Raw genomic sequence first — 25,379 nt, 5'->3', positions numbered from 1 at the left:
AATCATTTAGCTACTTTGCCAAAACCCAATTTCGCAAGTGGCTGTGCTGTCTATGACTCTGAATCCCCGATAGTTACTCATTGTTACATATATTTGGTGAAGGAGCGAACATCGCATAATTTGTTTCCAAACTAGATTTGTACAACTCCACACCATCCCGATAGTTCCCATTTTTAGGTTTATTTTTGTTTTACTTACTTTGTGTAAATGCCAAGTGTTAGGAATATTTGGTCTATGTTGGTCAACACAAACAACTTTCTTCATGTCCTCAAAACTGGGGTCATGTGGAACCATATCATAGAATGGAGGTTTGTAGTCTTCCACCATACCTAATGCAAGCAGAAACCAGGTCAGAGTGAGAAACATAATACAAAGCATGTATTCTATCCAGACATTGATCTATTTTAGTTACTTATATTTATTAACCAGTTGCCTGGTGTTGTCTCATCAGATGCAACCATACCAGGCTGGGCTTTTCCAGATATGGTCGCATCAGACAATTTAATAATGAAGAGTAGTAGTAGTAGGTACTGTACTGTTCGGTACTTGTGTATTATCATGGCGCCCATCGCATCGCAGACCATAAGGCATGCGATGGTATGCGATGCGATGTTCCGCGATGTCCCCCGATGTCATACAATGTTAAAATTGTATAGCATTGTATATGGCATACAATGCTATACAATGCGATGCAATGCGATTATAAATTGTATAAGCACCCAAATGGGGGCTTACAATGTTAAATGGACCCCCACGCCACCCCCACTATTAACGTGAACCCGAAGCGTGGCGAGTGCAGCGAGCCCGCGAGGGGGGGGTGGGGGGGCGGTACGCGTCCTCCGACCTTTTCATGCCACCACTATCCACGTCGGCGTGGAGTTGATTTTATATAGTGTGGCGAGCGCAGCGAGCCACCGAGCCCGAAGCGTGGTGAGCGTAGCGAGCCCCGCGAAGGGGATGCGTAATACATGTAAAGTAATACGCTTCCCATCGCGGGCTCGCTGCGATCGCCACGCTTCGGGTTCACGTTCACACTGGGGGTGGCGTGGGGGTGCATTTAACATTGTAAGCACCCATTAGGGTGCTTAAAAACACCCATTAGGGTGCTTATACAATTTTAAATCGTATAGAGGCTTAAATCTCGCTCCGGCATTCGGGTGGTCAGGCACCCAAATACACGCCCAAGGGCTCCCTGAACCTCTCTGAGCACCTGCCATCAAAGGAGGGGAAGCCGCAGGGAAGCATTGATGATCATACCCTGGGGAGGTATGCGATGGGTGAGGAATGTGATGTGGGGGGGGGGGGGCTACTAGAGGGATGTGTGTGCCAGTGGTGAACACCTATTTATCAGTGGCATGGCACGAAATATCTCTGGAGAGCCTGCTCCTGCAGCACAGCTTGAGAAATTAAGTACAAGCTCTTGAGTGGTGCATGCTATGTGTAGTTTAGGGATGTATTTTTTTTTAGGTAGTGTTTATTTTATTGACGGAGAAGAAATTATATGTTTGATTGTCTACATTGAATAAGACCTTTGTCCTACATACACTGCTGAAGTGTAAAGGGTTTAAAAAGCCCATGACTACTGCCCATTTCATCAGTGCATTTTCTTATAGATTCACTGTAGGGTCAAGAGATCACATCCACATGCATGTCTTGAATTGGCAACATGCAAGCATAAGAGCCCCTAGACAGCAAGCACTGTATTGCCAGGCACAGGGAGAGGGCCTGACCAGAGTCTCAGGGGTATATTCTGGGTTAGACGCTGCAGCACATGTGCAGGACTGGATACAGGCAGGTTGTAGCCCATGGCAACGGAAGGTTGTAGTGGCCTCCACTATAGCTAGAAAAGACACCCACAATTTCCCCTCTACCTGTTCAGAGTGGAACAGCAGCAGAGACCCCAGGCAGGAAGTGGAACACACAGACAATGTCTCACGAGATTGCACCTCCCTTAATCCGGCCCTGTGTACATGTGTGCGCCTTTTTCCAGTATGGCTTCTGCAACTTTATGCAACTGAAACAACAAGCCCTTCCCCGGTACACATCCATGTGTCTGCATGTGCAAGGCCTGAGATGCCCACTTTGAGCGTCTTATATTCGCAAATACTAGTTGTCATGTCTTTAGACGCATCATAGGTTGCAGCATGGAAACTTGCACCAACCTTACAGCTGGTGCACATTTTCTGTCTTACTTTAGCCACCTATATAAATTATTCTGCAATCACAATCAGTGACACACCTGTGGCACTCCCATAACATGCCCATAAGACAAACCATCTTCTTGCATCTGCTTAGCCGCCAACAGACACCAAATGCATTTTTAACACATGTCTAAGACCTTGCGACTCTTGTGCATCTCAATTACAACAGCAACACTACGCACAGACACTGGACTGGACACATGTGTAGGACAGCATAGACGCAAGGTCAGAAGAAAAAATCAGTCAACTGCACCCAGAATCAGAAACACAATGCGCTTATCCCTGTGTCAGAGAATAGTATACTATTCTTAATAGGAGACTTGTAGCTATTAAGAAGCATATTAAAGTCCATTATTTTTTAATGTTATTTTTTTAAACACACTTTATTGGTTGGAACATGTCAGAATACAAACAGGTGAAAGCTCAACGACAAGGTACAAAAAAAAGGATGCAAACAATATACAAGTCTAGTTTGCCACATTGTCATGTTCCAGAGAAAAAAGGAAGAAGAATGGAAGAGAGAAGGAATTTTCTGGTTTTGGTACTTGTTTCCTAGCACGGCCACACCGATTTCCATCGGGGTGGTTGTGTCGGAAAAATCGCGTCGATCGCATCGCATGCGATTTGGTCGCATGCGATGCGATCGACGCGACCGACCCGATTTTTTAATTGAATCAAATGTGAATAGGGTCCCTGGGACCCGATTTTACATTGGATTCAATGTAAAATATTCCCTAGACCCCAAAATTTAAAACGTAAACCCCACCCCACGATAGACGCCAACCCGAAGCGTGGCGAGCGCAGCGAGCCCACGAGGGGCGGCGGTGCGCGTCCTCCGTCCTTTTCATTCCCCTACTATCCACGTCAGTTTGGAGTTGAGAATATATAGTGTGGCGAGCGCAGCGAGGGGACGCGTATAACTTCACAGGTATACGCGTCCCCTCGCCACGCTTCGGGCTCGGTGGCTCGCTGCGCTCGCCACACTATATATTCTCAACTCCACGCCGACGTGGATAGTAGGGGAATGAAAAGGTCGGAGGACACGCACCGCTGCCCCTCGCGGGCTCGCTGCGCTCGCCACGCTTCGGGTTGCCGTATATCGTGGGGTGACGACGGGGCCATATATAATGTGAAATGGGTCATATTGGCCCATTTCACATTTTTCACATTTTTTACTATGTGAGATGGACTTAATCAAGTCCATCTCATCTTGTGCCATTATAATGGCACAAGACCGACGCGATGCTCCCGATATCAATGTAAAAAAATATTTTAACATTGAAGCCTATGGCAAAATCGGGGGCATCGCGTCGGTCGCGTCGGGACCAATGTTAATGGTCCCGACCGACACGATGCCCCCAATTTTTTCTTTGCCGGCAAAATGGACCTGATTTCAAAGGAAATCGGGTCCATCGCGGGGATCGTGTACCTTAACTTAAAGGTACACGATCCCAAAGATTGTGGCCGTGCTAGGAAACAAGTACCCTAGTTTTTATAATAAAGTCCATTATTTTTACCTGTTTTCCAATTTTGTTTAGTAATTACATTAAAAACGTGATATCTTACACGATATAACATGACATGCATACTAGTATTAGGATGTAAAGAAATCTATGGGGATTTTTTTAAATGGAACATATTTTAAAAAGAAAAGATTTGTGGGGGGGGGGGAACTTACTGCCAATGAAGTCACAATGGGCCTTATTCTGGTTCACTCTTTCGGATGCGCGTTCGTTCGGAAATGACCGATTGCAACGCACGTTGGACCTTCAAAGAACACACGCCTACATGTCCTCCGCATCTGTTCGGACGGACTTTCAAAGAAGAGGGAGTGTCTTCGGACTGCATCCACACGTCCGTGTGCGGTCGGAACTCAAAGATTCAGCACAGTCCTACTGTGTCCGAACGGACGGGAAGCTGACCGTACGCAACCAGAATAAGGCCCAATGTGATGAGAGTGAGACCCAAAATACTGAAATAGGCTCAGCACAGTGGAAAATAAAAATTTATTAGTACTGAAGGGGTTAATAGCAAACTTTAGCGATACTTTGTAATCTCGCTGCTTGTAACGCATTAGCATTCTTTGTGTGTGTGTGTTTTTTTTGTTAATTAATATTTGGCTCATTTCTCTCCCTTCTGCTATTAACACCCACCACGCATTTCAGATTCTTTATTGTTGAAGGAATTGTGTGGGTGAAAGTCAGACTCCGTATCCGCGTTGTGACTGCACTGCAGACTCAATGTCAAACGTAAAACAATGGCCGGTCGCACTTTGCACATCCCAACATGCATTCTGTGCTCTGCTGCCATTCTGCTATGGGGGAAATTGTCCTGTGTTTCAGATTTATGGCAACAGGCTGCAGGAAGTGTGGCAGCTTTCCAAGCTCCTCTCTGATGCTGCTAGTTTTCTAATCAGTGTTGAATAAACAGAGTGCTGATTGAATGTAATGGCTGCTTTAATCATAGACCTGGGTGCTGACACCAGATTACAGTGTTTATAATTTACAGCTAATCCTTTGTGGAAAACAAAACCAGTTGAAATCAAAGGACTGATTAGCAGGCCCATAATAGTGTCCGTTTTGTTCCAATGGAAGAGGCAAATTCTGCCTTGTCACATTATTTTGCCTGAGCAATTAATTGACGTGTAATAAAGAATGATCTGCTTGTGTGGATGTGTGAAACGAAACGCAGGTCCGTGCAAGCTGCCACATATCTGTAATGGAGGATTAGTAGCATGGTATGAATGTTTTACAAGATGTAGCAGCTTACTCCTAATACCCTATTAACACATTACAATTAGAGATAAGCGAACCGATTCAGAATCTGGATTAGTGCAAATTTTGCTGAGTTATACAATCCAAGATGATCCGCTATTGAAATGAAGCTTTATCTCTGCATTTCCATCCACTTTAATTAATAAAGGCAACATCCTATATACAGTATAAACAGTTGTCTGTTTTCAAGTATTCAATCCTCTCCAAAAAGTAAAGAGATTTGTCTGTATTACAAATCACAAACAACACACGGATTGTTTTAGGCAGTATTTCTATTGAGAACTGAAAGGCTCTTAAAGTATGTTTTCAAACTCATTACATGTCTGCATAGATTTTTTATAAACTCAAAAACTTGTGTTTTTTTTTGTCTCATCTGATTTTAAAACTTCATTCCACATTTTAGCGGGGTCACACTTATATATTCTGTGTCAAACTCCAGCCATGCTTTGATCTGTTATTATTCAGTAGTGGCTTCTTTATAGCCCGCCTCTCATACACATGTATGCAGTAGCCTCTTGATATGGTTGACTGGTGCAGGGCCTCAGCTACCGAACTCTGTAGCTCCTTCAAAGTGGTAGTTGATCTCTGTGTGGCTTCCCTCACAAGTGCCCTTCATGCTCTGATGCTGAGGGACAGCCTTGTAGTGCCTGCTTGGAATAATGCAGCTACCATTTCTTCACAATTGACTCAATAGTGCTCAATGGACTATTTAAGCACTGAGATATTATTTTGTAGCTTTTTCTATGTTCTGCATGTCGTTCAATATACTAACACCGGCATGCCGACTTCTGTCAGAACACTGGCACTATGAAGAGGATCAGGATGCCGACGCCGGAATACCAACATCATATGTCGACAACATTATCTCTATATTTTCTTAGAATACTTTGTTCTTCATTTTCACATAATTCCTTTATATTAACAGAATGACCAATGGTTTTTGAACTAGGGGGTGTTTTATTGATAAAAGCTGACCTATTTTTAATAGAGGCTAGTTAAAAGCCACTTGTTACACTAATATCTTCAATCAGTGTATACTTGGAACCTCCACAGCACAGGGCTTTGAATACCTATGTAAGCAGAATTTGTAGACAAACACTGACTTATGAATTTGAAAACATACTTTAAGAGCCAAATGATTTGCAATAAAAATTCAGACTGGAACAATCTTGTATGTAAGTATCATTTGTAATAGACAAATCTGCACAAGTACGGATGCATCTGCAGTTGACTGTCGATTAGACTGTTGGGTTAACAATGATCACTATTTGTTCTCTCTAACATATTCCTTATTAGTCCATAGTCGTGGTGAAAAGGACATAAAGCTATGATGGTTTATATTGGTCAATGTATATATCTTAATGTACTTCTTTTACGAAATGTGCTTAGATGGCTATAATGGCACGTGAGGGAAATTAATGGTTAATGTCCCAGTACTGTGGTAAAAAAGATGCAAATATGTGTAGCCTCTTTCCCTTGAAATTCAAATACCACAATACTAAATACGATTTTCGCAAAATAAATGGATTGTATTACTGTGGCCATCCTTTGCCTGGGATACCCCAATCTGCCCATGATTAGCCAGCTGTACCCATACTAAGAGATAACGATTTGCTGTTATGGGAGTAATCGCCATCTTGTAAAGCTAAATTTGTATATCTAGGGGGAATGAATTCACAAGTCAAGAGGAAATTATTTCCACACTCCACTACTATATTCCTGCCCCACCTAATCTCAGACTTCCTTGTAGTTACTAGAAATGTAATTGCTAATTAGTAATATGGACCTGGCATAGGCTGGTTCACTTCAACTCGCCCAGGCCTTATCCACTCCCCGCTATAAGGAATAGGAAAACATGCTTCTGAGGAATGGCATATCCTTGCCCGAAAGTGTGCTCAAGCTTGCTGCCACCACCGATCGGACCCTTTTGAATGGAGATCCGAGGGCTCCCTGACTGCTGGGAATGATGTCTGCTGTGTGCCAATTGTATCCAGGGCCGGCGCCCACCTGCTCCATGGAGGGGGGGGGATGTGCAGGCAGCGGGAGATGGGGGGTGTTCAGACGGCGGGAGAAGCGGTGGGCGTGGAGTTACGGCGGGTGTAGAGTAACTCCATGGGGGGGAGAGGGAGCAGCGTGACGCATCTCGCTCCACGGGGGACTCTCCATGGGGTGGCAGTGGCGGGAGATGCGTCGCTCCATGGGGGGGAGGGGAGAGCAGAGAGGGAGACCATGGACGCTCACATTCACCTTCATCCGGGGGCTGCTCCCAAGTGGCCGCCCTCCAGTGGCCAGCGCTCTAGGCAAATGATTGTATCCAGTACTCTCATGGGTTTTTATGCTTTGAAGTTCTTATATCCTGTGAGTTTGTTGAAAAATTGCTATTTGTTTTTATATAAAACGTTATTTGCACCATTTTTGCCTCTATCGAGCCCATTTAGGAGACAAGAAGGAGACCATATGATTGGAGGGAAGATTCCTCTATTTTGATATGTGCAAAAACTTCTATCTCTGTGAGTGGAATACAAAAATAAAAAATGACTCCATTTATCTGTATAGTGTTGCACTATGTATTATTTTTTAGCTATTTTTAGAGAGATATGTCAACTATTCATATCGCATATGCTGTACATAAAGATTTCAATATCTGGAATTGATATTGTGTAAGTCAATACATGTTATTTAACTTTTTGCCAGTCGGTGTCACTATCTTGTTGTTTTGCCACTCCCCACTATACTTACCACTTGGCTTTCACTGTGCTTGAGGGAGACAGATAACTGCCAATTTTTATATAAATAATATTATTAATTAGTAATATGGACCTAGAATATGCTGCCTTCTGCTCTGGCATGATCTGCTCCCACCCCACCTCCATCCCGCTAAACATAGCTCCTGGTGACTCAATCCTATCGGAGCCCCTGACCCTGCTGGAATTTTTATAATGTAGACAATCTATCTATTCCATGGAGATCAGCAGCCATAATAAATTATAATTATCGAGTCTAGAATCCAATAAAACTGGGATACAAAATACTTTTACGTGGTGTCTGGAAGTTTAGAACTGATTCTGGGTGTTTGTGTGCCGTTAATTCCAAAATGATCATCTGTTTTGTCTAAGGAGCTCTAGTTTTTGAGATATTGCTGACCTCATTAACTATTGTTCTTATGACTACTTTATATACACTTATAATTCTGTTGAACACAAGCTTTAGGTCGACATGGACATGGTCGAAATGAATAAGGTCAACATGAGTTTTTCAAAATTTTTGGTGTCTAAGTCGATCTATGTCAACATGGACACCGTCAAAGTGTACCACGTCCCCTCGCATGGCTAGATGCCCTCGCCATGCTTTGGGCATGGTGCCTAACTGCTCTCGGCACACTATATTTATATTATCAGTCTATGCCCACTTAGATAGTAAAGTATAAAAAAACAACCTTTTAAAAAAATTTTTAAAAACTCATGTCAACCTTATTCATGATGACCATGTCCATGTCGACTTTAAGCTTGTGGTGACCTTCTGTCAATGTTGACCATCCTTAGGTGCTGACCTAGTCACCGTTGACTATTAGCAGTCGACCTAGACATTGTCAACCCAGGGACCGAATACCAAAATCTATGACCCCAAAAACACCCCAAAAAGCATCTAACATCTCTGCCACCAAAAGTCGTGTTCCACGTTGTAATGAATAAATCTGCCCCATGGTGGTGAGCTATGGAGAAGAATGTTATTGTTATGGGGACAGTAGCCATTCCACATCCCTTCAGTAATACACTGTGGCTTAGGAAAATGAGTGATTAACAAATGAGCACATTAAAAAATCACAGGTCTGAGCAAAACAGTTGACAAAATAGATGTGGCTGTTTGTACATAATGGTAATTACAATCACTGTGATGCTGATATGTATCCAATCAGTACAGTCATCTACCATTCTATTAGGAGGGGCCGGGGGACTTAAAAGTCATTCAATTGCAAAAAAAAAATATTTTTACAGTCAGCCTGGTGTTTAGTACACTACAGATGCCCTGTTTCTGCTATATTTATATTTAGAGAGAAATAGGAAGGTATCAGTGGAATATCCAGTTCCCCCTAATAGTATAAACATCCATAGTGCCAGCTGCCCCTGCTCTCATATAAAAGAATGATTCTGCAAGCATAGAACTCACCATTTATAATTGTTCTTCTACATATTTCCCACAACACTAATCCATACGCCCACACATCTGTCTGTTTGTATGATTCAAATGAATCTGTGCGTATTGTTTCATCCAGAACTTCAGGTGCCATGTAACGTTTGGTGCCAACTCGCGGGTTATTACCAATATCAAGGTAATCCCCATTCTGACAGTGCACCACAGCAAGGCCTAAAACATAAACATTTATTTGTTATACATTCTTACAAACATACATGGTTAAATTACTAAAAGTATATATAGTAGTACTGTAACAACCAATAATACAATATTTATTGTCTCACAGACTCACAGTAACATACTGATACATAGACTAGTATACTTACTCAGATTCAGCGGGGAGAGGACGGCTTTGCTTAGCGCAGTGCTATGCAAAGCTGTCCTCAAAGCCGCTCATCTGCTGGTAATACCAGCAGATGAACGGCTTTCCCGGTGATGATGCGGGAGCGCGCTGTTTTGAGCGGCTTTCAGGTCAAAGTCGCCCAGTGTGTATGGGCCTTAAGTCAGATCGCTTACAAAATTCCCTGATATCGGCCCGTGCGTAGGCCCCTTTACAGTGTCATACTAATACACAGAACGACAGTGATATACGTACCAGTATATACAGTACAAACAGTGACATACTAATAGTATACACACACTTACAGTAAGATAATGGTACACAACCCATACCGCTTTTTGCAAAACCGTCCTTTTTTGGGGGGACATCCCGCATCCCGGCCGGGGCCAGCAGTGGCCTGCGGTGGTGGGGTAGTTGGGAGTCCCCCTGCTTCCCGTTACACTGCTGAGCAGAGCAGCGGGGAGTAGATGCTGTGGGCATGGGAGGCAGAGGGAAAAGGGACATGATTATCATGATATCATGAGATGGCTTTACTTTCCCAGTTATTTGATATGTCTCTTCCTCCCTCATTCTAAGCCTTGGGTTGACTTGGAGCACAGTCGTTTCTGAGATTTCTCTCTCTGACCTCCTATAGTTACTGTACCTAGACAACTCTGACCTCATTTAGCTCTATCTCTTTTATCTGTTCTTGATAATCTGAGAGTATGGGACCTTAGACACTCTGAATTTATTCCTCAGGTCCCTAGAGATGTTATTCCCTCACCTTCATGTCTCCTATTGGTAACGCCTATGTATTGAGTCCCTTCTGGGCCTCTTTTCCTCCTTATCATTTTCGGACCGAAAGGTGGCCATACAATGAATGGGCGGCCTGTGATTGGCTGAGTGCTCTCTCAGCCAATCACAGACTGCCCATTCATTGTATAGGCTTTTTTTTCTAGCACTGACAGCTCCCGGCTCCCTCTGCCCGGCTCTATGCCGCCTGTGTCCCCCGCAGCGTCCCCGGCCCCCCTCCCCTGCTCCCACCAGCAGCCCTGCTCTGTAGCCCCCCCTCCCCTGCTCCCCGGGTTTTTTACATGTGATAAATCGAGACGATTTATCACATGTAAGAAATGGCACATCAAGTGCCAATCTAATCAAGCTCCCCCAGGGAGCAGCCGGGGAAGCTCAGGGGGAAGTCGGGGGCGACTTGTCCTAAGGACAAGTCGCCCTAGTGTATGGGGGCCTTTACTGCCACCCCCAGATATGCTGGTTAAGTCCCCTGCTCAACTTAACTGGTTGAATGACCTTCAATGTACTTTTACTCTCAAACAATGGGAAACTTTTAATCTCTCTTCTTTCTCCTTATATAAATACACCAACCATACTGAAATGCATGTTAAATTGTTCCATAGATTGTATGTTCACATGGCATATCTATATTACATTCCATATCGCATACTCCATCTTCTCCCTTCAATTTTAATGACTCCCCATCAAAAGCTTTAGAATGATGTTTAATGTAATTGTTGTACTCTGATTGTTTTTTTTTTATTATGTTTATCTAATGCTTTTGTATGACCTGTACCCACAGTTTCTTCTCCCTTTGTTACCCATATTTATTTTTCCCCTTGTTATTGTGAATTTTTTTTATAAAGATTTAGGGGGGAATTTAATAAATGAAATTTGTAAAAAAAATAGGTGTATTTGTATCCAGAAATACACTTATTTTTGACATTTACTATACCGAAAATACGGCAATTCGTATTTGTATTGATGTGCTATCAGTACGAATACGAATTGCCGTATTTTCGGGATAGTAAATGTCAAAAATGAGTGTATTTCTGGATACAAATACACCTATTTTTTTTACAAATTTCCTTTAGTAAATTTCCCCCTTAATGTTGAAAAAAATAAAATAAATAAAAGCGTGTGATGCGCAGGACTTTATGTTCACGTTCTGGATAATAGCTCATGGACTGACGGGGACATACATACTGGTATGGTAACTAACTCACAGTGACACACTGGTACATGGATTCTCAGTGATAAACTGGTGAATGGACTCACAGTGATATATAAATACATACATGGACTGACCGTGACATACTGTTACACAGATATAATATATTGTTACAGGGAATGGCAGTGACATACTGTTACACAAATATACGTAACATACTGTTACATGGAATGGCAGTGACATACTGATACATTTATTAACAGTGGCACATTGGTATAGTCTTAGTACCATACTGGTACATGGACTCACAGTGGCATACAAATAAATCAGAAATGTATCCAATTAGGAGTGAGACCTGATCTCCTCCAGCCCAAAGCTGATACACAAATCAAGTATTTTCCAGAATGCAAATATCATGGGCCCTCTCCACAGCACATAGATATTTTGTCTATCGATGACTTCACAATACAAGCCCCAATGATGTGCCTACTCATTACCCCCTCATTCTTCTCTACTCATTTGATCTGCTTGTGCAAAGGTTTGCTCCTCCACCATCTTGCACCAGCTTACATGGAAATCTACTGCACTGTATTTTTGTGAATCTTATCTATAGAAACTTAATTCAAAGCATATATGGGCTGTCTCAGGTCCCAACGAAAGTAGCCCATTGGTCGTAACGTACCAATGTGGAGTACTTTGCGCATACGCAGGACCCCAGTGCATAAGCACTTTGGCTGCAGGCATCAAGAGATGAACAGTCTGCAGCCATTTTGTGGCAGGCAGGGGTGGCAATGGCATCAGTGTCATAAAATGGAGGCGTGTGTCTTCCAACTGAGATTTCCGGGCACCATGAACATAGCTGCAGCAGATGGCTTGCAGGACCTCAAGGGTCACTCAGCTGGGTCGTTGGTGTCACAAGTGATCTGATTCTGCATCCTCAGACACAGCACTGGATCACATATTCATGTAGGAGGCATCTATTTATACCAGATGCCTCCGGCTGCATTATCATATCTTAGCATGGCGATTATTCCCTATTGTCTTTTAGTGTTTGGGATATTTTAGGTTTAAGATACAACATTCTTCTGCTAGAGTTGGCCTTAAATTAATTCTAATATAGTCACCTAGGTCTGCGATGCAGCATTGTTTGTTGGCCTTCACTAGGATGTTCCTGCTCTTCAGGTCTCTGTGTGCGATGGCAGGTTTTCCTTGGGTGCCAAATATCTCCACATGAAGGTGTACCAACCCACAAATAATGGACACTGCTAACTGCAAGCATTCTTCAGGATCAACAGTTGTCCTCTGGAGATAGTCATATAAAGAGCCATTGTCATAGTAATGTGTGATCAGCCAAAGCTGAGTGCTGGAGTTCCGAGACGTCATATCAGATGCAATAAAGCCTGAAAAAGAAATAGTAATTTAAATGAAATCTGTGTCATGCACCGTGCCATATACATTACAGAGAAAAGCACCTTCACACTAAAGTCACAAATGAAATTGCCAGGTTTTGTCTGCAAGGCCAGTATTTGCATGGGCAGACAGGGCAATTGCTCTGGATCCTTCATTTTACTACCACCTGAAGGATGCTGCTTCTTGGGGTAGTGCTAGGTTCCTGTTTATTTTCACAGCTGTGCCGCCAATTCCTTTTTGTTGTTGTAGGTCTGTAGGAGCTGTCTGCAATTTGATAATGGCTTAAAATATCAGCCCAAGGCCAAATGTATCAAGCTTCAAAAAGTGATAAAATGGAGAATGATAAACAACCAGCCAATCAGCTCTTACCTGTCAAGTCACAGGCTGGGTTTGAAAAATGATAGGTAGGAGCTGATTGGCTGGTCACTCTCCATTGTATCACTTTTTAAATCTCTCTCTCTCTCTCTCTCTCTCTCTCTCTCTCTCTCTCTCTCTCTCTCTCTCTCTCTCTCTCTCTCTCTCTCTCTCCTGCACTTTATTTATCATGCAGTGTCCCATAGGGTTCTATACTATCCCCCATTCTTTTTTGCACTATACCTGCTGCCACTGGGTGATATAATCAATCGTCCTGCCTGGTCTACCACTGCTATGCAGATGATACATAACTATACCTGCCTTTTGCTCTGGGTACTGAGAACCCAATAGCAACCCTAAATGGCTGTCTAGCTGAGCACCAGGAGTAGATGACTGCCAGTTGGCTTTGACTCGATCCTAATAAAACAGAGGTCCTTATAATAGGTGACAGGACAAAATTGCAATATAGCCTACCAACAGGACTTACACCTGAGTGTACAGAATTAGAAAACACTGATCATGTGCAGAATCTTGGCATTGTCTTGGATGGTGGCTTGACACTTATGCTGCTTTCACATTGCCTAAACGTTTGAGACCCGGTATTTTAAAATGGAATTTAAAACGGTATATTACTGTTTTAAATCCCTTTCACACTGCACATAAATACCGGGTCTCAAGAAGGTTTGCAGTGTGACAGCAGGACAGACAGTAACTATAAGACAGCGTAGTGCATATGTAATGAGCGCAGTGCATATGAATGAGACACTCATTACATATGCACATATGTAATGAACGGCTTATTACATATGCACTGCGCTCATTACATATGTACATATGTAATGAGCAGCTCATTACATTTGCACTGCGCTCTCATAGCTACTGCCTGAGTCCTATATACCGGTTCGGAGCCGTTCACACTGCATAAAAATAGGCTCTGAACCGTGTAGTACAATACCGGTTATTTGTAACCGGTAAATGCAGACTGGCGCTTTCACACTGCAGCTGTAACAGTTTTAAAAGGCTAAAAAATTGGCAATATACCGGTTAAGAGCTGCAGTGTGAAAGGGGTATTATTATCAGATATCAGCAACAATGAAATCCTCATAGTTTCAGCTGAAGAACATAGCTAGAATCAGGCACCTAATTCTTTCTGAACAGCTTCTAATAGTCATACATACATTTGCATAATCTTAATTAGACTGCTGCAATGCCCTCTGTGACCATTTTTTACAAAAATTATTTTTGCCGTTTGTACACATTGAATGATATGCACCTAGTAATAAATGACATAGGCAAAATTTGACTGCATGTACAAATGACAGGGGGGTTCAATAACGATAATATTGTTAATGATATTGCTTTGTGCCTATAACTAGGAAATATCTTATAGTGTGTACCCAGTTTTACAGCTGGTATAAAATGCAGCAGTCAGCCACATAGCAGCGATTCTCGACTCCCTCTATGGGCTGCCTGTAATATGGTGAATCATCTTCAAGATTGGCTTTCTGTCCTTCGAAGCCCTACATGACCAGAGCCCAAGGTACCTAAAGCAGCTTCTGATTCCTTACCACCCCACATGATTTCTGTGATTGTAGATACAATGTACATTCTTTTAGTAGAATCTCCCATAATTCATCTGGCAGCCAAACTTTTAGCCCTGTGGCTCAGACTCTATGGAACTTGCTTGCCTGCACAGTTCAAGAGGCCCCGACTCTAGAATCCTTCTAAAACAGACTCAAGTTTCCTGTTTTCCTGTTTCGCAAAGCATTTTTGTAATTGTTCTTTCAGTACAGGCATTTCCAAACTATGGCCCTCCAGCTGTTGTGAAACTATATGTCGCATCATGCCAGGGTTGCCTACCCTCCCGGAATGTCCGGGAGGGTCCCTGAAATTGGGTCCCCCTTCCGTCCCCCCCGGAAAGGGGGTCAACCCTCCCGCATAACCCCCCATCTCCCACAAATCAACCCTCGGCGGGGGGTGTCCGCGGCTAAAATGACGCAATCGCATCATTTTAGCCCCACCACCCCCCCTGCAATGCCTTAAATACCGGCATTGCACGGCAGGGGGCGTGGCTCAAATGACATATGCACGTCACCCCAACAGGATAACCCGTCTGTGGCTCCGTGCCCAAGACGACTCTTTTTCCTCCCGGCGATGGCCCTGCCCCCCTGCCTAACAGAGCTGGCTGCCCTCTCCCGGAGAGGGCAGTTCCAAAGTCAGCAAATATGCATCATGCCTTGCCACAGCTTTGCTATTAGGGAATGCTAAAACTATGGCAAGGCATGCTGGGATGTGTAGTTTCACAACAGCTGGAGGGCCACAGTTTGGACATGCCTGCTTCAGTATCTCCATGCTCTCTGTATTTGACGAAAATCTTTTCTGTACTTCATTGTTTCTGTACTGTATTATATTCATTATTTTTGTTGTGTCCTGAGTGCTATTGGAGAAAGAGCATTATTTAAATAAAATTATTATTATTATGATGAGTATTATTATTATTGTTACTGTGTTTTCACACACCCACATGCACATCTAGCTTTCAGAGGCGTCACCTGGGGATCCATAGAGAGGTGAGCTGCATTTGGAAGGTGCACACCAAGGATCTGTGCTGTAAGTAAATTGGGTATACATTGCTCAAAATAGATATATTTGCCCATATGGGAACCAAGCTCATTCTCTGACCTGAGCAAAATCTTGTGTAGTCCCTGACCCATTGCTAATGCTTCCTGATTCTCTGATTAATGTGCGAGGAAGCTAATTGTTATATAAAAAGGGAAATAAATAAAATACAAAATCACTTAAATTAGCAGTGATGAGGTCCACAGTGTTCTAGTGGATGGTCCATGCATGACCCTGCTTACATAAGGAGTTCTAGTTATACCTAGGATGTATGAGGCTAGAGCAGTACTAGTGATGGAGCACTTAAATGCTGTGTCTGAAATAGTATGGTTTGGAATCTCCCATACTAAAGCCCTGATTTGGAGTTGGACACTGCAGAGCCATATTAACAGCATTGTAGGCCCTAGGCAAAGCAATGCATTTAGGGTCCCTCCACCCATTGTAAACAAATCATAACATGCTCCTTCTGTGGTCCCATGCCATCACTCCACCTGCTTCCATACAGTGAATGGCTGTCAGCACTCTATTTGGTGGATGGCTCTAGCCTGAGTCAACCTTTTTACAATGTCAACCTTTTGTCAATGTTGACCTCGTGCATATCTACCTTTTTTGGCTGGGTCGACCTTTTGGTGTCAACCTATTGACTGTCTACCTAGACACTGTAGACCTTTAAAATGCTTCCTCTAAAGATAGGCCTGCTGCAGAGTCATACGTATGTGACTTAATGCCAATACCAGCAAAAGCCCAGGCCTGGGGTATATCCAGGTCTCTATGTGGAAAGACTGAGACACCCACTGTGAGCATTTAAAAGCTGAAATACTGCTTGATGTAGGCGCACCATTAAAACTAGCACTCAGCATTAGACGGTACATTTCGTGAGTCAGAATTGGCCTCCTAGTCGCTGCCCAGCACAATTTCAACACACTTTTGGGACCCAAATCTAACTGCAGCTCTTTGTATGCCAGTAGAGATGAGTGGACTCTTGGGGCCGATTCTGGATCACTTGCAGCGATGCGAATTCAGTCCCTGCCCCAATGGTCGGGGTTTGCGCATGTGCATTTCTGCGCATGTGCAAGCCCTGACTGTGAATGGCCATGGCGGATTATCCGCAGTGGGAAAGGAGGGACAGGGTGGTGGCGGCGCTGGTTCATTGTATGGGCCATGCGTATGCAGGCGGGCTGATGTCTGCAGGGGGGGCGGGTTGAGATTGAGTTTTATTTGCAAAGGCAGGAGAAATCATTTGTATTCGGCGGGACGGTGGGGTGGCCTCTCTGGCACGATCTTACCAAGCCAGAACTAAGCCCACTAAAACTTCCAGGATCAGAGGGGATCCAAGACAGGGCTCGGATCTGCCCACATACCTTTTATACCAATATGATGCAATACATCATCCTCCTGCTGCCAGGTGTCATGGGTATTGGATTTGGACACCAGGATCGAAAGTCCTATGGGCTGACCACTTACTGGCTGAGAAAGCCATCTCTCATGTCTATTAGCCAATAAATCCATGCTGCTGCATCAAGCCAGAGGCTGCTGCTTCTATGCAAGTCAGGCATGCCAGGCACAGAGAGAACGCTGTGTACACAGAAGCACTCAGTCCAACACCATCCTCACAGACAACATTGGAGGCATTTATGATCGCTGGGACCCTCCTATGTTGTGAACAATATTGTGAGCTATGAGGTGGTCAGAATTGACTGGAAATGAATGGAATATTACCGAAGGAACAGAAAAAAAAATTGATATGATTTCAGCTGTTTTTATATATAAAAAGATTTTTTTAGATCCAAAGCCAAAACCCATGATCAAAACATTAATACAAATCCAAAACTAAAATATCGACACACATTTCTAATACACATACTTTCCGGTATGAATTTTCAGCGCATACCATTGAAAACATATACCATTTTCACGAAAACAGAATTGGATGTGACTGCATTTTCTAGTTTAGGTACGTTCGGAGATTCCGGAGATTCAGTGGGTATAGATAATAAGGTTAATTTTATTATTACTGCTTTGTAGGACACAGCTACTGCAGGTGAGGGGCAGATACAAAGTATTTCATTAGTGGGAATCTTATGCCCCCCCCCTACACTAGGGAATCAACAAGCAATTTAGGCTCTTTTCCTGCGATTGCGGCGATCAATCGCAGGAAAAGAGCGCAAATTGCATCTGAACCAGAGCCTGCAAGTTGTACCGCCTGCACAAGCAATCTCTTCGATTGCTTCCAAGCCAGGCAGGCTGGGCTTGCATGCGATATATTGCATGGGAAAGGACCGCAAGGTATATATCACATGTGGTCCTGCCGTCAAGGAAGGTCCCAGTCAGCTCAAGGAGGGGGCACCGGCGACTTCTACAAGGGGAGAAGTCATCGTAGTGTATGGCCAGCTATAGACAAGGAGGTTGCATAAAATGTTCCAGGATTATGTAATACAGGCAAGATGCAATACAAGATACAACAAAATTCAACTACCTGTATTCCTTACCCAAAATATTTTCATGACGCAGCAAAACAGTGTTGTAAATTTCAGTTTCTCTAAACCAAGACTGTTCATCTCGCGAAGAAAAAATCTTAACAGCCACATTTTCCCCCTGCCACGTTCCTCTCCATACTTCCCCGTATCGCCCTTTACCTAAGAATAAACAAACAATGTGGTACATTCAGGCATTTGTTTCTGATTTCAAAATAGCCAACAGACAATAATTTCACAGGCTCATTAAATAGCAAAAATATTTGTTTCAACTTAGTTGTGTAGCTTTTCCTACAGCACAAAATCATTTTACTGTCAAATGTTACTGCTTACAGATTGACAGTATTACAAAGATCCCATCACCACGTTGCTCATACCTCGCAACTGTCCCGATTTCCATTTTTTTCTGGGAGGGTCCCTCGGTGGTGGTGGTGCACTTGCATTAATCAGCCATTGCAAGGGGTCTGTCTCTGTATGTGCAGCTACTCAGCTGCAGTGTCATTCATTACAAGGGGTCTTTCTCTCTGTTATGTGGTCCTGATTGGCCCCAAGTTATGATATTAGCATACCACCTAACTCTGATGGCCAGGGTCGGGATTCCCGCCGTGGGACAAAGGTACAAAGTATCACATGGTGACAGATAAAACAAATTTTCATTGAACTAAAGACTGTTGTCATGGAATTTCTACAAACCTATCTTCATGCACATGGGAATAAGGTGCAGATAAAGATCTCTGTATATTTTTTAAACAGCATCGAACCAAAAGGTGGCAGTGACCAAAGGGAAACTTGTTATTACTACTTTTATAGTATATTGAGTCCACAGAGTACCAAAGTAGTCTTTACCGATTATGTGATCTAAACTTTTTGTTCTGGGAGAGAGATAAATTGTCATAGATTAAGGGGTATATTGAATTAGAGCCGGATCCATTCAGACATGCATTTGTCGGAATGTATCCGGCAAGCTCTATTCAAAGAGTGTCCAAATCTGACTGTTGGATGTGGCCGTTCCCGGTATCCCTTCCTGCTTCTGTTGTCAGCAGCTCCCTGTGTGTGAGATCACAGGGCATTTAGTCTCCTGCCTGCTGGGGAGCGCTGCCGGGAAAGAGGAGCCTGGCCGGTGGGACGTCCGTTAGAGAGGAGAGTGTCTTCCACCGACCGTGGCTCCAGCTGCAACTGTCGGTAAGCACTCTCTCTCCCTCCCTCACTCCGCTCCCTTGGCTGATCTCCTGAATCTGACTTTTTGAGACGGATTGAGATTTTCAGAAATGGGCCAAAAGCTGTTGGATTTGGCAAAGTTTCTGACAAAAGCACATGTTTCCGTGGCTATCCCGACGATCCACATTTTCCGACAAGTCAGGAATTCACGACTTATCGGAAAAACAAAACAGCCCATATTGAATAGGTCAAAGCCCTTTCCGACCTAAATTAGTCGGAACCTGACATCTTTCCAACAAGATGATATATTGGACCCCTAAGGCCTAATTCAGGATGGATCGCTAATCAAAGAATGTGCAAATTGAGCGATTATCAAATGACTGCACATGCATATCATGTATGCATGGGCCCAAATAGTGGGAAAACATCGGTACGCATAGATAATGAAGAGCAGCTGCAGTTCAACCCGACAGGAAGCTGGCGTTTAGGGGAAGAAACATGGCGTGTTTGTAAAAACGCAGACGTGCCCAGGCAATTTGGGTGGGTCAATGTTGTCAGCGATGACCACTTCCAGCCTGATTCTTGAGCAGATTAGTGGAAGCCCTAGACTGGTGCAGATGGAAAATACTGTTAGATGTCCAGTTTTGGAACTCCAAAAATATTGTTAGGGATGTTTTTTCTTTCTGCCTGGGTAGCGACTTTCTGCTAATACTACACTGCAAATTCTCTGATTAGTGATCCATGCTGAATTATTTCCTAAGTACCAACCAATTAGCTCTTAACCATAATTTTTGAAACACAGGGGCAGATGTATTAAGCCTTAACAAGAGATAAATGCAAGGGTGATAAAGAGAGATAAATGTCCAGCCAATCACCTGCCAACTGCAATGTTACAGGCTTTGTTTGAAATAAGTCAGTTAGGAGGTGATTGGCTGGACATTTATCTCTCCTTATCACTCCTGCATTTATCTCTTGTTAAGCTGGGTACACATATGTACAATCGTCGGGCCGTTCTTCCATTCTGCGGACGAACGGCCGTTCGATTGTATATATGTGTACGCAGTCCCGATCCCTTCGTTGCGATCGATAAATGGCCAAAAACGCTCTTGGCCGTCCACGGTCGAGTCGGTCGAAGGTTCTTTGCTGCTTAATATTCTTCCGACAGGACGGCTCCACATCGAAAGAAAAGTGACATGTGTACGCACGTTCGATCGATATGCAGCCCGTTCCTGCGATCATTCCTCCCAAAAGCAGCACGCCCATGTGGGTGTTGACTAGCTGCGTCATCCCTCCATCAGCGCAGCATGTAAACAACAGGAAGTCTTCTCCCCCGTACTTTCCGCGCCATGCTGTTAAAGAATATTCGTTGTGTGTGCATTCCTTTTGAAATAAATAATCATTGTGTGTGCATTCCTGACAGATATAGTTATAGAAGATAGATAGATAGATAGATAGATAGATAGATAGATATGTGATGTTCATTGTTCTGCATAAACACTTAACATTTATTAAGACGGCTCTATTCACTGTACTACACGAACGATTCTTTGTTCTGTGATCACGCCTCGTTTTGGTATGCTCTTTTAATCCAGCCCATTATGATAATGTTGTGTTCATTTTTATCGTGCGAATAGCCAGAACAGGAGAGTGTGTACGGTGGTACAATCTTTTTCTTGCGATTGTTTGGACGGGAGTACATCGGACGTCGCAAGTAAAATTGTACATATGTGTACGCGCAGATCGGTCGTATGTTTCGGACGGCCGAACGTGTATTCGGTCGATCGAACGGTCGCAAGAAAAATGAAATTGTACATATGTGTACCCAGCTTTAGGCTTAATACATCTGCCCTACTGTCTGTAAAATGTAGGCAGAAGCCGATTGGCAGGTATTTAATTGTTACAGTTTTATCTCTCCGGACGAGCTTTGATAACTACATCCATTACTGTTATAGTTTTTGAAATTGTGTGTTTTCTGTTAATAAATGCGATCTGTTTTATAGGAGTGGTTAAATGCACAGCCACATTTTTCTGATAACAATATCATACCATATTGCATGCCTTCTCTCAGGAGATCAAGGGAACGGAGAAAGCTTTTTTGTTTCCTATTATTCTTGCAAAGTAAATATTTTACTGGCTGACAGAACATTCTTGCTCTTAGGAATGAAAGGATATATGACTTAAAAATAACTGCAAGAATGATGCTGCCTGTTAATAAACAGGCAGCATCATTGACATTTCTTCCCCATCTTTGATGTAAAGAACCTAGTTTTCTCCTGTTTGCATTTTCATAGGTAAATTAGTGTGTGAAGATGAAAGTGACTGGAGGAGGGGAGGATATTTCACTATTAATGAAAAAAAAGCTTGGAAGTTGGGTATAGTCCTTGCTGAATAGCTACAGTAATGCTCAAGTATATCAGGTGGACCACAAAAGACCGATGTGCACAAGATCAACACTGGAAAATCAAAAAGGTCAACATTAGTTTTTCATGTTTTTTTGGTGTTAATGTCAACACCTGAGCATGGGGACCCCTAATTAGTGTACCGCATTCCCTCAGGTCGGCTGGTTCCCGCTTAAATGGAGGGGGCGTGGCCATCGGGCAGAAATGAGATGATAGGCTGCTGCTGCCCATGCCTCTCTCCTCAGCTAAGCACACGGCACTGAACATTGTTTGCTGTGCTGGGGAGAGAGGCTGTGGGATCCTCCAACAGTCCCGGGCCCCGGCAAAAAGTACCCACTCCCCCCCCCCCCCCATCTTGACGGCACTAACCACATTTTGGTACTATTCTATTTATTAATTTACAGTTTCTTATATAGTGCAGCAAGCTTGCAATATATAGGTACTATTGATTATTCTACCAGTGATTGGTGAAGATCAAAGAGCTTCCTCAGTGTCTTTCTCAGACTATGCATAGAGAACGATAGAATGATTTGCATTATTTAGGTGCGTTTATAACTGGTTAGTTATCAGTAAAATTTCAAAGAGAGTGTCTCGTTTGGCTTTGCTTGTGAATCCAGAATCAATTGCAGGTGCAAGGTTAGAGGGGTTAGATTGGAAGCTGGGAGACCTTTTATAACTCCTGCTCATGGATTATGATAGGGACTCTGAAACCTTAATGTGGGTAGGTAATACTCACAGGAGGTTTGGCTGCTGACAAGCAGAGGCACTAGTATGACAGCCAGGACCTGACAATAATTCTGGAACACACAGGTAGTCACATTAGAAGTGCTTTCAGTAGACTGGAATTGGGCTTGAACTGGATTGTACTGGAATGATTTGGAAGCAAGCTCTGGGTGCAATTTAATACAGGATAGATTGAGAGATCATTCTGTCTTTCATTGAGAGATCATTCTGTGTTTCATTAAATGATCTAGTGTAAAATAAATGTCAGTTAGAAGCTAATTAGTTACTTTGGCCAATGTATACACTTTGGGGTATATGTAATTAAGGGTGAGATGTACTAAGCTTGAGAAGTGATAAAATGGAGAGTGATAAACAACCAGCCAATCAGCTACTACCTGACATTTTTCAAACACAGTCTGTGAGATCACATGTAGAAGCTGATTGGCTGGCTGTTTATCACTCTCTGTTTTATCACTTTTCAAGCTTAGTACATCTGGCCCTAAAGCTGGAAACTGCTGTTTGTTCAAAAAAATTCAGTTTACGACTTTTTTTAGTCGAATCCACGATTCGACTAGCAAAAAGATTGAATAGGTCAGAATAGCCGCCAATCCGAGTGCTTCTGTCGGAAATGGGGCCAAATTCGACACATTTTGGCCCGTTTCTGACAATCTCAATCTGACTTAAAAAAAAGTTGGATTGGGGAGATGAGGAAGGGAGGACGGCGCCGTTGCCCTCCTCCCGTCGCTCACCCGGTCCCGGTGCTGGGTCGGGTGAGCAGCAGCAGCCAAATCCAACAGTTAGGTTTGGCCCAAATCCGACAATCGGATTTGGCCACATTGAATAGGTATTGTCGGATCCATTCTGACAAAGGGATGCAGTTACAATCCCGGCGGTCGGGATCCCGGCGTTCAGAATCCCGACGCCAGAATCCTGACCGCCGAAATGCCGACACATTCTCCCTCCGTGGGTGTCCACGACACCCCTGGAGGGAGAATAAATTAGTGTGCCGAGCGTAGCGAGGCACCGGTCCCGCTGCGTGGCAAGCGCAGCGAGCCCGCAAGGGGGGGCGATCCACGTCCCCCCCTTGTCGGCATTTCGGCTGTCGGGATTCTGAACACCGGGATCCCGACCGCCGGGATTCAATACTGAATCCCTGACAAATGACTGTCCGAATTTATTCTACTCTAAATGAATATACCATTTTATCTCTGTAGAAGACTTGGGGTGAGCCGGCTGCCTCCACTGTAATCACAGCGGAGAATCGCGCTGTCACTGTGCTTTAGAAGCACTCAGCCTTGATTTGCTGTTGGTGTCGTTGCCCTCCTCCCGTCGCTCACCCGGTCCCGGTGCTGGGTCGGGTGAGCAGCAGCAGCCAAATCCAACAGTTAGGTTTGGCCCAAATCCGACAATCGGATTTGGCCACATTGAATAGGTATTGTCGGATCCATTCTGACAAAGGGATGCAGTTACAATCCCGGCGGTCGGGATCCCGGCGTTCAGAATCCCGACGCCAGAATCCTGACCGCCGAAATGCCGACACATTCTCCCTCCGTGGGTGTCCACGACACCCCTGGAGGGAGAATAAATTAGTGTGCCGAGCGTAGCGAGGCACCGGGCCCGCTGCGTGGCAAGCGCAGCGAGCCCGCAAGGGGGGGCGATCCACGTCCCCCCCTTGTCGGCATTTCGGCTGTCGGGATTCTGAACACCGGGATCCCGACCGCCCGGATTCAATACTGAATCCCTGACAAATGACTGTCCGAATTTATTCTACTCTAAATGAATATACCATTTTATCTCTGTAGAAGACTTGGGGTGAGCCGGCTGCCTCCACTGTAATCACAGCGGAGAATCGCGCTGTCACTGTGCTTTAGAAGCACTCAGCCTTGATTTGCTGTTGGTGTCTCCATGGAGACGCCTACAACCAATCAGGGCTAAGTACTTCTGTAGCACTCTGACAGCGCGATTCTGACAGCAGAGACAGTAGGCAGTCGACTCGCCCCGCAGTCAGTGCAGGGTGAGCTGCTGCAGGAGATGACAGAGACATCGCTGGAGCCTGGATTTGTAAGTATAATGATGTAAAATTAGTGTATGTATCATAAACTTTTATTGTTCTCTGTCTCTGTTTTATTTCTACATTTTTACAGGTGGACTACAAGTCCAAGGGGGACGATTAATGCTCCGCATGCTGGGACTTGTGGTTCACCAAGTCCCAGCATACAGAGGAGGCCTGCTGGGACTTGTAGTTCAGTTGTAAAAATCAATGTTTTTTTTTCTCTCACATTTTACACATATCAGCCTGATGTCCACTGTCCAGATATATTCTGTAAGGCAATGCAAAATATGTATGCGCTATATAAGAAACTGTTAATAAAATAAAATAAATAATAAGAGTCTGGGTCTGGTTTCAAGAAATACAGGGGACCTCTACGCTTTTTGTCCACCGTATTTTTGGAACCAGGTCCGGCTCAATGAGCTGGTTATGCCCAGGAGGGGGACCCAACACCGTATTTTTTTTTTTTTTTTCGTTTTTTCTTACACAAAATCGCACATGTCCTCGAATTCGTGCATTTGCACCATATTACATTTTTTTGCTGCAAATTCGCATCTCATTGAATAGAAAAAATCCTTCCCAAAAAATTGTGATTATGTGCGATTTCGGAACCTTACTAAATATTGCATCCCATTAAATCTCACCCTTGGTACATTTCCCTACAACTGTGGTCAAGCAGATTTACAGTGTTGAGGATGGGACCACAGCCAGAGACCCCCACATAAAAACAAGCCCATCATCATG

General features: G+C 43.8%; 1 protein-coding gene across 2 annotated transcripts in view; it reads right to left on the bottom strand.

Annotated features, from left to right (window-relative positions):
- Positions 1 to 25,379, bottom strand: part of ACVRL1 (activin A receptor like type 1) — a 71,978-nt gene that overhangs the window by 16,563 nt on the left and 30,036 nt on the right. For both annotated transcript variants that reach the window (XM_083169014.1, XM_083169016.1), the window contains exons 6-9: positions 18,321 to 18,467; positions 12,573 to 12,848; positions 9,143 to 9,340; positions 199 to 329 (exon numbers count right to left, since the gene is read on the bottom strand). In XM_083169014.1, the coding sequence (XP_083025140.1) occupies positions 199 to 329; positions 9,143 to 9,340; positions 12,573 to 12,848; positions 18,321 to 18,467 (752 nt within the window). The remainder of the gene's footprint in view (positions 1 to 198; positions 330 to 9,142; positions 9,341 to 12,572; positions 12,849 to 18,320; positions 18,468 to 25,379) is intronic.

This window comes from Crinia signifera, chromosome 2, assembly GCF_055691185.1.
Source record: "Crinia signifera chromosome 2, ASM5569118v1, whole genome shotgun sequence".
NCBI classification, from domain to species: Eukaryota; Metazoa; Chordata; class Amphibia; order Anura; family Myobatrachidae; genus Crinia; species Crinia signifera.
The sequence above is the reverse complement of the archived record's forward strand: the minus strand, read 5'-3'. Positions and strand labels throughout refer to the sequence as shown.